This window comes from Urocampus carinirostris, chromosome 13 (genome assembly GCF_059441175.1).
Source record: "Urocampus carinirostris isolate Australia breed hairy pipefish chromosome 13, RoL_Ucar_1.0, whole genome shotgun sequence".
NCBI classification, from domain to species: domain Eukaryota; kingdom Metazoa; phylum Chordata; class Actinopteri; order Syngnathiformes; family Syngnathidae; genus Urocampus; species Urocampus carinirostris.
In genome coordinates, this window is record NC_142361.1 from 10,834,819 (window position 1) to 10,850,134 (window position 15,316).

Consider the following 15,316-nt stretch of genomic DNA (forward strand, 5'->3'; position numbering starts at 1 on the left):
TTCGACCCAGCTACCCTCGTAGGCTTTCATTTTCCTTGTTTTCTTTTTTTTTGGTATCTGGTTACACGTCTACCCCCATTGTTTGTTGTCGCAGAGGCTCTGAAGTGGCCTGCGATATTTGCAGTCATCGCCCCGAGAAGCGGCAGGGCGTCTTTCAACAATTTCCTCCCCTAAAGCCACTCAACCTAGATGTGGCGGAGGCTGACGCGTGCCTCGTGTGGAAGGGTGGGCGTATCGATACAAACATTGATATTATCCATCCTGAGCGAGTACTTGGATTGGATCTATACTATTGTCCTGGAATCGATACAGTCTTATCATTTTAATTGGCACAATCATAATGGTGTTATTAAATTGTAAGATTATACAGGCATGATAACTCTTGAATTGTGTTCACGATTTATTTGCACAGCCGACATTATTTGGAAACTACTGTGCAGTGGAAGGTATTGACATAGTCATACAGTATTTGTATTTTCCTTATATTGCAGACTTCTTTTTTGATTCGACTTTCCTGAATGTTGTTCTCAGTCAAAAAAACAAACAAAAACATGTTCATTGCAGTTTGTGTATTTTTTTTGTAATTTCAACCGATACTTTTCTTCTTTTTTCATTTTACCACTATCCATCCAGCCATCCATTTTCTGCACCCTATCCTTACTCGAGTCACAGTGATTTTACCGCTAGTAGGCAATAAATAATATACTTTAATTGTGCAGTGTTAAGCATAAATATAGGCTCAACTCAAAGGGAGGAAGTTTAGATAAAAGTATCGGTATCCGATCTGTATTCGATTAGGGGTGCAACTAATGATTATTTTAATAATTGAACCTATTATTTTATAAAAACACCTTCAACGTTGCAACAAAACTTTATGCACTCTTGTTTGCCTTGAATCGACATGCCGAGAAGCGCATACATCTCATGACACAACGAATCGATGATAAGATTCATTGCCAATACTTTTAATCGATTTTAATGGATTTTATCGATTCATTGTTGCAGCATTGTATCAATCTATAGTACCCTGTATTTATTTTGATTGGATGGATACCAAAAATCCCACCCCTACTTGTGCGCACACCAGCCGGAGAGGAGTGAGTGGCAAAATGTTGCCTATTTATGTGTCAGTTTCCTGACAAAGAAGCGAGCTGACAAGCGAGGCTTACCCTCGGCGGCGCGGACAGAGGCTTTTATGCACCGCACTTACATGCCCGGTCTATGCCCACAGACTCATGTGATTTGCAAATCACACTCTTTGAAAAGTCACAAACGGGGCGAAACGTGGCGTGCCACGATTTTGTCAGCCGTCTCGGCGCAGAAGCTAGCTGGATCGCTAACAGCACGCTTTGCAGAGGAAGCAGCCTTTCTCTTAGCATTTGCCCGTCTGTCACTTTTGGGCAGTACATGCGGTCGGTGCCTTCATGCTTGGGGTGTCTCCTCCCTTTGAGGCTTTGCCATCCTCCCTTTGGACTGACAAACACATCCCAGCTCGGAATAGAGAAAAGAGAGGAAAAAAGCCTGCTGTTACATCATCCCCTCAGAATTTGATGCCCATTGACAAATGTAACTTGGTGCTAATGGGAATGAGAAGTAACCGCTTACAAGCTCACTGATGTATATTATTCATGCTTTACTAATGGAAAAACAACTTCTGATTCAGATATTTGTTTTCAATGTCTTGTATCTTTTAGCTGTACCATAAAGTAAAGTCAAGTCATGTTTATCTGTATAGCCCTTAATCACAAAGAGTCTCAAAGGGCTGCACATATCAAAGACTATTGCAAATTACAGAATATTATGACACCATCCCCTTATATTGTCAACATAAAATATAGGTTATTCATATGCTATAGAATATAAGTGTGTTTTAAGCTTTGATTTAAACATTTCCACTGAGGCTGCAGATCGAATCTGAGGTGGAAGAGCATTCCACGGCACCAAGGCCCGAATGGAGAACGCTCTCGAACCTGCGGATCTCTTCTTGGCTCTTGGGATCACTAGTAGACCAGCATTTTCAGAGCGAAGGCTCCGGATAAATAATGTGTCCTTCATGTTCATTCATTGGTTGAATAAATCAATATTTGTCCATGAATCTTGTAAGGACAACAGGAGAGCGTACCATTTTATTCATCGGTGTTGTGTTGCTGCACTTAATGTTGTTATGAGGTTTACATTCATCTTCCAAAGAAAAGCCAGGAGGTTGAATGAAATGGTGATGTCTGAATACTATTTAATACATTTCAATTGAGGCTTTAATGATGAATCAAATGAAATCTTAATTAAAACAATTTTGTTTTGATAGAATTGTTTTGATTGTCATTGATAACAACGTAGTGAACATTGTATGCAACGAGATGAGAGACGCCAAACATTTAATCAAGACTTAAACAAGAAAGAAAGGATTAAAGTTAAAGTTAAAAAGTTAAAAAAAGAGCAATATTGGTCAATGAAAAATACTAGTGCATCATAACAATAGTGAAATATAAAGAAGTACAATACAACTTCGCAGCAACGTCCCCAAAATAAGTCTTATCGTTCCTACAATAAAAAAAGGAATACTTTTGACTGTGAGCTCTTAGTTTGAGGACCACGAAACCAACTTCTGTTTATTATCGGGCCCCCGCTTTTTTCCCACCGCGGACGAAATCCTTCCCCCTAAACACAAGCAACAGAGAAGCACTTGTGTGACGCTGATGTCACACAGCCTTACCTGGCCTCCCGCACACAAAAGCCAAGGTATCATTACGAGGGGCACACAATGGCCATTCAAGCAAGTTGTAGCACTCCTCCGGAGCTTGGAACAATGTTATTTTTTGTTCCCTGCTCTATAAAGACAACATTTTTGTTCTTCTTTTTTCGCAGGAAACCTGAAAGACAAAACCTTTTGGAGGTAAATGCTCCAGGCGGCTAGCGGGTTTAATCTTTTCCCATTAGCATTTAGCTGCCCCCCGCACAAGGCAACAAAACGCAACACCCCGCCCACACACACGTACACAAAGAGCATATTTACAGGGTCAAAAGTAAAGCCGAGTCGTCTCCTGAGGGTTTCTTTATGCTGATCTTTAGAATTCATTGGCAGGACTTTGCACTTTCATTTGTTGCTAATTAATTTTGTAGAGGGCTAAGGACAAACAACCACGACGAAATAACTGGCAGAAATTGCGAAACATATTTGTGATGGTAAAAGCAAAAATGTGCTTATTTCCCCTCTATGCAAGCATATTAAACAATGTCAAACCCTCTTGTGGGGTTGAGATCATCTATCGTATTTTCTGAACTATAATGCAAACTTCCCAAAAACATTTTTGGTCACATATACTTATACATAAGGGTGCATGAAATTGAGACTACATTAAGAAGTACAGTGTTTATTTGTGAATAACTGCTCTCTATACACTTACAGTATAAACGTGTGCAGTAAATGATCTAGTGATAATGAGTTGCTAAACAAAATCGCAAATTTTGTCTGCAACAGGATTCAAACTCTACTGGTCGCAGTGAAATTGCCGATACTTTTGGTCATTGACGTCAATGATTTATTAGTCATTGCACAAAAACATCAGTGTACAGTAAACTATTGCATGCATTTGAATTGTATCCACTTGTTCTCTGATATATATAGCGTACACCTGAAAATTATTATATTTTTTTGGGTGCGCCTTACAGTCTGGAAAATACGGTAATAGTTGTAATGTCAACAATACAAAATCTATGTTCTAGGGGCAGAGGAGAGTAGGGGAGAGGGGCTGTGCCTATATGTGTGCACATTCACTTATATGTTGTGCGTGCACAAATGGGTGACGTACTGGTGTGTACGTGTGTGACTCCATGTGTGTGATTCATTCCAGGGCAGTTTTAGTCCTTATAAAATATTCATTTTGGTTGTGCAGGGCCCTGTAATTGCCATCTCTCACCCTGAATTATTTATATCTCGCGCAGACTGACAAAGCTTTGCCATACGGCCCCAGATGAATCAGAAAGCAGCCATCTCTGCTGCCAACAGCACTGGGCTTTCACACAAATATGGCAGCCGCGTCTCTCTCGGCCTGGCCTCTCTTAAATTGACATTTTCTACCCCCCCTTTCCCACAGTCTTTGTCCTAGGTGCACAGAAAGGTTACCTGTTAGTCTAAGCGCACTGTCTTTTTGACTCCATCGCCAACTACATAGCCCTCCTCACTTTTTTTGCCTACATGACAGTCAAAAAGGAGCCCCCCCTTTCTCTTTTGAGAGCGCGTTAATGTGGCACCAATGTCAAGAGTGGCTGCCTCATGTTTTATGATGGCTGACCAGTCCTGACAGCCACTTTGGATGTATGTATTATACATTAGTAATAATATGATGTCGAAATACACTCATGCACGTTAGGGCATGCATGGACAGACAGTGGAAGTCATAAAAAAAGAGGGTGTTGGAGGGTGGGGGGCAATTGTTAATGCACTGACTCATGGGACCGGGGCACACATGCAAATATGACCAGCATTCAAAATAGCTGCAGAGTAAACACACAATGCCTCCCTGCTGGGCCGGACTGTACGGCTGCATTCCTGCCGTTGAGCTGTTACATTAGGGCCTGTTAGATACAAATTACATACAAGGGTGTTCCATATTTCTTGGTCACATTTTGACATTGCATATCTCAGAAACTATAAAAAACACATGTGGTCAATTCAGAAAGCTTGTAATCTCAATTTTTTACATGGAATGTTCAAAGATGTTCATTGCGAGCACCACTGGTCACGCAACAGACAATAATCAGATTCTTCCCAAAGTTGTCAATAGTTGCTTAGAGCTCTGTTATCTGTGCTGTACAGTTTTGTGCTATGTCGAAGAAAGATGTAACATAATCTCCTTTGAAAGAGCAACAGTCAATGTGAAACGTACCTCAACATGCTGGAAAACCGATTGATGGATAAAGAGTATGGTGTGTTCATTTTCCAAAAAGCTAGGGCGCCACCTCACTGGAGGCTCAGGGTTAGACAGTTTATGAAAACAGCACTGCAAGACAAATAGATTGGACAGTCTGGGCAGAATGATCATGATTCCATGTCCTGACCACTCAGATCCCCAGATCTTATACCATGTGATTTCTTCTTGTGGTGATTTGAAAAAATAATGGTCTATGGGACGTCTACCCCAAGAGATGTGGATGAGCTGAAGGCACGAATAACAGGCTGTAGCAACTATTGACAATGCTGTGCTAGGACGCATCTAGCAATAATCAGTTTGTTGTGTCATGTGTCCAATGGTGCTCTCATTGAAAATCTTTGAACATTCCATGTAAAAATTGAGATTACAATATTTCTGAATTTGTCCAGATGTGTATTTATATCCCTAATAGCTTCTGAAATATTCAATGTCAAAATGTGCCTTTGACTTCTGGAACACCCTTTAGATGGAAGACTTGGGCTGACCCGGCAAGTTGCTGTGACTGGTCCTCGCTTGGCATATTACTATCTTAAAGCACTCTTCCACACAATATCAAATTAAAAACAGTAAAGACTATTGGCGCTCACATTGGTGAGGTTGCCCACCTCTCTCGCTGCCTTACATTGGTGGGCAGCTGCGGCAGTATAAAACTAGGGAAGAATTTTTGATAACACAGACTTCTTCCACATCATGCTGAAAAAGGCTCTGCGGCTGCCTATTCAATCGCTCAGGCATCCAGTAAATAGTTAAACAAGAAAATGCAGTCTTCTGGTTCCTATTTCTTATATTGCGAGCATTTAAGATAAACGAACGGAGTGAACCATGCATAGCCCTGGACTGATCTTCCCCCCAACGACCGCAGGAAACCCAGCACTCTTTGGTTCTCATTGTAGATCATACCAGAACCCCCCGCGTCCAACACCCTAAATACAACCATTCACCCGAGCGGCTCACTCTAACACGTGCTTATCTTCCGTCGGACGAGCACCGGGAAGGTGCTGACTGGTATTTCCTTGGGGCCCCCCGAGCTCCAGAGCTGACCGCTAATCAAAAGAACCATATTTTCGGCTCTGGAGCCGAAAAATAGCCAGGAGATGCTTTGCTTTCAGGCAAGACACATAGCAGCATTACTAATCACAACATCACCGCTATTTGGGATCAGGATAATAGGACATATTTTTTAATGGAATTTTTTTTCATACAATCAAATTGGGCTTACTACCAAAAGTATATACATGATAAATTAGCAAAGCAAAAATAAATGTATTTTAAAAAACATATACGCTTGAAGCTTAACAATGTTATTAAAAGACCATCATGTGAAAAAAATATATAGCCTAGCTTTTTAAGGAATTTTGTTTGAGGTTGACTTTGTTTTTTTCTGCCTGCAGCAAAACAGCGATATGCCACTTCACCATGTTTCCTTTGCGATCGGGGCAGACCTCAGAGTCTTTAGTGTTTTGTATTAGCATGCAACGTTGACTCTTACATTGCTGAATCTTAACATGGCATTCAAATAAAATATATTTCTACAAAAATGAACCACATAATGCAGTACTTGGGAATCAATTGGCAAAAATAGTTTTTCAGTCTTTTAAAATCTCAGGTACATAATGTTACGCGACAACACAAAACTGGGAATGAAACATCGATCTATTAGTTAAAGCAGGATAAAATGTGTGAAATCAAATGGCACACTAAACTTGTAATTTAATTTTGGATTATTATGTGTTTACATGTGTTTTACATGCAAAAACTTACTGTGATAATGACATTGCAACAACACATTAAGACCTGCAGATTTTGATTACATTATAGGCTAAGAAATTGGACTCTCTAAAATGCCCCCTTTGGTTATTGGCAGAAGAGAGGCATTAATCAAACTTATCTATTGTCATTTTCTTCGGAGTATTCAGGGTGCCCAATTCATTCATATAAATATATGATGGGCGTAAAGGACAAACCAAGTTATAAAACGAGAATCTCGTAAATATTGTGTCCAATTATTATTGCAAATTTCCAGATTATACACCTCAGGGTTGTTAATAGTGAGAATAATTTGCACGACAATATAAGGTTGCGCCTGATTGCCTTCTTGGTTTGCATAAATCATTTGGTTTGCTCAAATTTCACACATTTGTAGTACTCCAACCCATCCCTAATAGCTTCCTAAACTAAAAAAAAAAAAAAGTTTTTTTTAATTTTTAGAATTGCATAAAACAAAATGGAGAAGAGTTGAAGATTGGCACAGGAAGAACCCAATTCATGTTGGTGCCAATCCAGATATAGGTGTTTGTGAATAATGCATGGATGTTAATGACAAAAATCCGGGCATCTATTCAGAAAGTGAGTATTCAGTTTGGTACTGATCCAAATGAGGCTTGGACAGCCTTGGCAGAGGTCTGTGATCCATTGACTGACAGCCCATCATTTTAATTGGAATCATCATCATCATCATTATCATCATCACCACTTACTATTTATTTGTGAATACTAATCATGGTTAAGGTGTTATGGCCACCCTATGCGATAATTAATTTTCTGCAAGTAAATAGTGCAGGATTATAAATGTTTCTGTGTCACGGTTACATGGTTTTCAAAGTACGCAGTGGGGAGTAAAACAAAGAGCAAGCGTTCAACAGTACACAGCCTCGGCGGCGTTTTCATGTGAGAGGGATGGCGGACAGCTCAGAGCGAAACATTGTTGGATTGGAAGCATCAGCACAGCCTCCGAGTCCTGCATTGGGGTGCTGACGGATACTTAGCGAGAAGCTACGCTATGTCTTTTGTTTAATCTGTGACACTAAACCTCACCCTCTATGCTAGCGAGGGGCGGCCCCTGACATACAGCCATTTGTGAAGACAAGCGATTCTCTTAAGTAAGAGACTAACAGTGTCCGAAGAGAAGGAGAGAGATGAGGTGGGAAGAATGACTGAAGGTAGACTAGAGAGAGAAGGTGCTTCCGTAATGAGTCCTGCAGCCATTGAGTAAATGAAGAGGGATTGACAGAATGAGGGATCCTCAAGTGAAATAATGTCAATGCCACTCTGCCCATTAGAAAGGAACAGGGGGATGGGTGGACGAGAGGGTAAAGAGGGATGAATGGAGGAACACAGCTACATCTACAGGGCGCGCAGGAAGCGCATCAATTATTAGTGACACTCCCGCCATCCATGCCGCACTGAAAAAAATATGAAACAACAAAATGAACTGACAACTGCAGCAGCAGCTCGGCGAGAGGAAAAAAAAAGCGGCTTGAAATGATCCAATAAATTGCAGCAGATACGCGGCGGAGATATTTGATGTTGAACAATAATCATTGTGGTGACATCTGCTGCCTTGCCTGTCCCGGAAGAGAGGCAACGCGGCCGGCGGCGGAAGGGGTTAATCTCCCAAACCCAATAAGGTTGGATAGCGAGGCACTTGTTGGCTGATAAAGAAGCGATAGGATCTGCTCGGGTCGCTCCCTGGGCGCTTGTATGCAGGGTAGAGCAAATATTGTTAATGTGCCGCTGTGGTCGACTCTGAGAAAAAAAAAAAAAACAGCCTCGGAGGCGGCTCAGCAGACGACCGGAGACGCTCGACCCAGCCCGGCCTGGCTGGGCCTCCCAGGGTACCTCCAGTTGCATGCATAAGTGTTGTAGGGTCCAGATTGTGATCTTTAAGTGTCTCTATTTCTTATTTTGCCTTGTCACAACAGGGATCTGCATGCAGTTCAGTGGAGTGCCTAATAACAGGAGCGGTAGGCGGGGAGGCTTGACATTAAGACCCTGGCGTTTTGGAAATCCGATACGCTATTGACCCGTGCGCAACTATCTCGGCGCGGAGATCTGGTGTCAGCAGATTGTAGCGCGGTGTTGGGAGCGGTTCCTTCTACGAGAGAAGGGGGTGGTTTCTGTAACAGGGGCCCATTGAGTCTGGGAAGGCAGCTGGGGCCTGATGGGTTGGTGTCGGACGGTGATCGATACGCACCTCCCTGCAACGGATGACCTCACTGTCATGGCTGCCGGCTGTGGACATTGCAAGCTAGTCATTAGTGGCGGGAGCTTAGCTTTGTCAATACCTGACTCGTATGGATACTTTTGGCCATCTGTTAGTGTATTGTGTGACAGGGAAAACTTCATCCACCCTCCCCCTTTTTAATATGTAATAAATTGACAGTATTGCACCACTCAATCAATAATGCAACATTATCCTAATCTGCCCTCGTCATTCCAATCAGAGAAAAACGGTAATGCATGAGTGACATCAACTCGGCAATTAAGTCTGCCATATCAACGAGAGAAGGCCCTCATCACCTCGTCTGTGTATTTTTTCCCTCACTTTTTTCCCTTTTCTCTACTCTGTTTGATGATAGAAGAGGGCGAGCTGGAATTAGGGCGATGGGTCTTCCTTTGAGTGTCAGCCTAAAATGATCAGAGTAAAGATAAGAGGGTCTAGCAGCCCTCAAATCAGTCAAAGTGCCAAAGTCTGCCTTTTTCTCCTCAATTACCGGCTGTGTGAAGCCGGGGAGTGGAAGGCGCAGAGCCTGCTGCATTACTAAAGAGACAATCTATTTCCCCTTTGACCAGAGGGAGAGAAATCATTATGGCATGATTAGTAGCTTCGGCAGCGGGCGAGCATGGAGGTACAACCGCAGGAGCGTATTAATTGCAGAGGACCGGGAGCCACAAGCAGGATTTTTTTCAATGTTGATTTGAGAAGCACTGTGACTGGCAGGCCTCTGACATAAAAGCTGATGTCAGCTCATAGTTATATACGTGCAACCAACTCTGGCGCAGAAAATCTTTTTCTCGGTTCTTGTCGATGTCTTCCTCAATTGTCGATTCTTCGCCGTTCCCCACTTGTCTCAGATGGACGTCACCCTAACCAATCCCCTTTCCACCCCCTTCTGTTCTCTCTCACCTCCAACTGATAGCTGCCTCAGCCGATTATTTCATCCGGCCTGGGTCCGCTGAGAGCATCCTCTGCCGGCTTTGGAAGAGCTTTAATTAGCCATGTTAATATCCCCTTCATTGGCCTTAATATCACTCAACACCTTCCTCCATCTCTGCGGCCACCAGGGCCCCCCTGTCCTGTCAGAACAGCTGATTATTGAGAAGGATAGCTTTAATCAAACCTAATTGCGGTTCATTCTTTCTCGCTATCCCCCTTTGCCCTCCATTGCCAACATCTAATGGCAGCGACGACTTGATATCCCATTAAAAAACAATTAAACAAGCTCCTTTTGTCTCTGTGCGTGCCAAAACAAGAGCACAAAGTTTCTTAGATATTTAAGAAATAAGAGAGCGGGAGTGAGAGCGAGGGGGCCCGATCTTAATTGCTTCCCTTTCCACCGAGGACCAATTTGCACCGAGCTCGTGGAGAATCTTAACCAACTCAAACATAATGGATGCTATAGGACCACTGCCGCGGACGATGAAAATTAAGCTTATCTTTTTAGCGGCAAAATTGAGCTTAATTGCCTTCATAACAGTAAACATAAAGGAGTTTCTTTATGAGCATGTGCGCCCATATTCTCGTGTTTATTGTTTTGTTACTTTTTCGCTCTCATGTTACAGGAACGGTGCATTAAAAAATGTGTCCAAGAAATGTCCAACTTGGAAAGTAATGTGTTTGTTTTATGAAGTCAATGCATTGTTTGGCAAATATATTCCATCTCTTGTTCAGACATAAATTGTGTGTGTATGTTTGTGAAGGAGGCACACACACAAACACACGTCCGCAAACACCCAGCGCCCAGCCTTACCCAATCTGTACGAGAGGCGACAGACAAATAAAAGTCGTATTTCAGGTCTGCTTTCCGCAGATGTCTGCTGCTCTACATTACGACTCTTTGGGGAAATAAAAACAGGGTCAGGGAATTAGAGTACATAATGGTCATTTTGATGATCAGCCAACAGATGCAACCCCAAAACACAGTCAACACAATCAAGTGAAATGCTCTAATGACAAGTCGGCTTTTTTATGGCCTCGCCGTGCACCAACAGGCAATCAGCGTCCTGGCGCGGGTTAAAACGTCTTTTATTGATGTCCGAGCCAAAGCTTCTTGGACGCAGAGGGGAAAATATTTCCTCACCTCGCCCTCCCGGGGGCCGAGTGCTGGGTATAGGAGTCTATCGAAGAACGCTTGGAAATGACCGGCACATGTGTTAATGCAGCCGGAGGTTAGGGGGGTCATTTTGGATGCTGATTTACAGCAGGGCTGCTTTTTCCTTGCCGGGAGTTGTCCTCTCAGGCAGCACATGCCAACGAATTAGCGCTACGGAACGGCAGTGGCAACAAATGCCGTATTCTAAGGTAACACAATCCTTCTATGTGAACGGCAGTGGCAACAAATGCCGTAATCTAAGGTAACACAATCCTTCTCTGTGATACTGTAGTCTTGTTCTCAAGTAGAATACAATCTATGGTGATGACACCAGGCGATTAAAATACAAAATGATGGGATACGAGGGGTAAGTAAATATTGAATTATTTGTAACAGCAACAAAACAAATCAACAACAGTTGCTATTCTGTGGCGGGATGTTGTAAAAGCTAGTTGATTTCATTGTTTCGCATGGTTGCACAACGGCGCAGAATGGGCTGTCGCAAACCTCTCGTCGGGCTTCTTTTTACCCCTCTCGTGTTTTAGCGGTGGCCACGTCTGCAGAAAGTGGGGGAAGATCCATCGATAAATTTGTGAGAAAGCTGTCTGACAAACTGTCCCGGCCCAGATCTCACTCAGACGTGACATTTGTTCAGAGACGATTAGCCAGGTTGTAATTTGTGGCGTAATTGCCTCACCCACCCACAAGTGTATGGGTGTGTGTGTGTGCATGCGTTAAGAGTGCGTCTGTGTGTGTGGCATAGGGCGCTCCCAGGAGTGTCCGCCTAATTGCCTGACAGGACTATAAGTTTTGTGGCGGGCTCTCACCTTGTTAGGTCCTTTATCCCTGATGCTCTTCAAACAAGACCTGGTCACAGGTGGGCCTCATTTGCTTCCCTATTGAACAGGAGAACTTTAATTGCACAGGGGTGTCCTGGGATTAAAGAGGTGGGCGGAATATCAAGTGACTTTCAGCGTGTTAGTGGCAGATGGGCGTTGGGAGAGACCTGTGAACTCAGGTGAAGGCAGTGACAAAGAGACTGATGGTGTTGATTTTGAGGGTATAGGTAACATATCGATTATTTGACAGCGGCTCGAAAGGATGCTTGATCAAGATTGTTTGCTGGATGAAAAATGTTACATATTCTAATGAAATGCAAACTGAGAGCGGATTTTACAATTCTTCAAGTTGGCTGACCTTGTGTTTATTATTGGAATAAGCATTGCATCAGACCAAATGGGTTTCTCATATTTGGCTTCGCTGATTGAAGACAGCAGAGAGCGGTGACATACTGAATTTTGGATACATTTGATTATTTGATTACGATGCAGTTTAGTTTTATACCCAATAAACAAATATCTCCCTGAAAACTGGGCAGTATTACTATCGATACGAAAAGTTTAAACTTTAAAAAAACGTTTATATGTATCTATTTTTTTAACATGTGACTCTTGTTCAGCATCTAAGGTGTAAACACAGGTATTGATGCCAAATGTATTTCACAAGGCTAAACAACTCAATTTTTCTTCTCTTGTACCACTTTCTCTTCCAGATTCTTCCTTAAGTTCTTCCTAAAGTGCAACCAGAACTGTCTGAAGAATGCAGGGAACCCACGAGACATGCGCAGATTCCAGGTGACTGAAACCCACTTCACACGTCCTGTCCCGTCTACAGCCGCCTTCTCGTGCAAATAAATCAACACATGAATCTGAATCTATTATTGGCACTGGGGGAGGAAAAAAAGAAGGGGGCGAGGAATTGGTGTCTTATGTGCTCTGGAAGGAATATTTATAAGGGAATCGCATCTGACACAAATAAAGATATAGGATTTAGTGCTGCCATCAATTGTGTTTTTGACAGCTTTCTGAGCCTCAGCACAGGGGGGAGGACCATCACAGCACATGTAACAACAGTGTTAACTCACAAGCTGTCTAACAGAGGAAATTCATAACTGCACGTATGCGCGGGCATGCACTCTCTCACACTAGCGGACAAATTCATATTTCCCTCCTACCATCAGCCTTGCTCACATGTGTGCACACTTAAGCGTGCACACATGTAGCACTTGCAGCCATCTGAAAACCATCATTGTTGTGGGCAGGCAGAATGTGTCGATTTACACCAAAAGGGCATAACCACGGAGCGCTTTTACTACTTCTTTTCGCCATCCTGTTTAATGTGTCAAGTAGTCGAGCCTAGAAATAATCGACCTCCCAGTTGATGATTGGTTTATCAAGAGCCAATCGTGCAGAGTTTCCCAAAATTTAGGGTTAAGGGGAGGAGTCTAGACACATTTGGTAGAGCTTCAAGGGATGAGGTAGCGTTAAGAGCAATTGAGTTCAGAGTAATTAAATATAGTCTAATATCTGGGTATAATTTAGAGGAATGCATTAGGGTTTGGGTGATTATGTAGCGTCAATCGGGCAGAGTTTAGAGTAAATTGGAATATTTGAATGAAATTTATAATTTTTTAATTTATGTGGAGAAGTTAGAAGTTTGGCAGAGTTTAGAGCAATTCAGTAAGGTTTGGAAAATTTTGGTGGACTTAATCGTAATTCAAGTAGTTTTGACGGATTAGGCAGAGTTACGACTATTAAATACTTTTGGTAGCCTGGAGTATTTAACATTTTGGTAGAATGAAGTAAAAATTAAAGAGTTTGGCACGTTTGGATAGAACTTCAAAGGGTTGGTTGAAGCTTGAATCTTTGGGTACATTTTAGAGCCAATTGCCAGAGCCAATAGTAATTGGGTATTGTAAAGATCAATCTAGGAGAGTTTAGAGAAATTGGGCACAAGTTAGAGAAATAAGGTAGGGATTAGTGTACTTTGGTAGCATTTAAGGTATTTTTTCGTATTTATCATGTTTGGAGTGTTGATTGGGTAGAATTTCAAGCTTTTCTTGGTAGAGTATTAAACATAGGGTTGAATTAGAAGCAATTTGTGTGCGTCCCAAATAGGCCAAGGGGAGGAAGGAGTCTAGCTGGGGTGATAGGCACTCAGGTTGGATCCATGAGGATGGGTAGACACATAAGAGACAAGACAAGGGTATCCTGCCCTGATGTCACTGCAAAAGGCCTCTCTTGCCTCCTCGCAAATTCCCTGCGGGGGAATGTGGACTGATGCATGACAGACACTGCATCTCCCTCGCGTGTCAAGGAAGAAGCAGCACAGCACTTTTTGAAAGCAAAAACGTACATCATGTCTCCCTTGTCCTGGGTCTAACAGTTAATATAGTGTTCTTCCTTCCAAATAGATTTGCCAGATGCTCCTCCATAGGTGTTTCTTTGGCCAAACTTGTGTACTGTGAATGCCTTCAAGTCCACTTATTACCCCCAAAAACCAGCTGGAGGCCAGAAAGGGCCCAATCCATCATCCACAGCTTGGCCCAGATCTGAACCTGCTCCAAAGAATGGAGCTCTTTCACCTTCCCTTCTCCCTTCACCCCCACCTCCAACAGTCCGAAAATCTACCCCCCAACCCCTTCAGAAAAAAAGCCCCCCAAATTCCACTGCTAGAACGAGGTCACTTACCGGCGAAGCAAACCTGAGAGGGGCTCTCTGTTTCCGGCTCAGACACACTTTAGCCTTTCACATGTGGCCTGACTGTTTGGAGATGTGGTGGGCAAAAAAACAACAACAAAAATAAGCATTATGAAATATGGAGTGTGGTTTGGAATACGATCCTAGCAAAATGTTTGCTGAGTGATGTGAGAGAGCACGGTTCAGCTGCTAATGACTCCAGTAATATCTTAAAAGGGGGCTGGGTCCCTCCATTCTCAAACAGATGCAAGCGCTGATCAATAATTCTGAGCTTTGAGCCGCGATGACAGTTGGCAGAGTGGCTGAACGGAAATGTATTTCGAAGGCTCAAAAGTCAATTAGGCCAACGCAAATGCCGGGCGCCGAAGTGCAAAATGGCCGCCGCACGTAACGCGATACGCCCATAGAAAACAAGCAAAGAATGCAACTTCAAAGGCAAGAGGTCCTCAAATTGTAACCCATGCCTTTACCCCTCCTGCAGGTTGTCGTATCAACGACTGTCAACGTGGACGGCCACGTACTGGCCGTCTCCGACAACATGTTTGTTCACAACAATTCTAAGCATGGACGAAGGGCTCGCAGACTCGACCCTTCAGAAGGTACGCCTCCTTATCTTGAGAATGGTACGCATATTCTTTGACACTTTTTGTATGTTCGCCATCTTGTTATTCTTTTCTCTCATCTTCTCACGTCTTACCAGCGGTACCACTGATATCATCTAGCACATTTGCTTCTTTTCGTATTTTCCCCCATA

At 42.9% G+C, this 15,316-nt stretch overlaps 1 protein-coding gene across 6 annotated transcripts in view; it reads left to right on the plus strand.

Annotated features, from left to right (window-relative positions):
* ebf3b (EBF transcription factor 3b) overlaps positions 1-15,316 on the plus strand; it is a 135,245-nt gene that overhangs the window by 84,977 nt on the left and 34,952 nt on the right. For 4 of the 6 annotated variants that reach the window (XM_088350640.1, XM_088350641.1, XM_088350644.1 and 1 more), the window contains exons 7-8: positions 12,576-12,657; positions 15,044-15,161. In XM_088350640.1, coding sequence (XP_088206766.1) covers positions 12,576-12,657; positions 15,044-15,161 — 200 coding nt within the window. Of the gene's footprint in view, positions 1-12,575; positions 12,658-15,043; positions 15,186-15,316 lie in introns of all 6 variants that reach the window. The other 2 variants (XM_088350639.1, XM_088350642.1) reach the window with 1 other exon arrangement.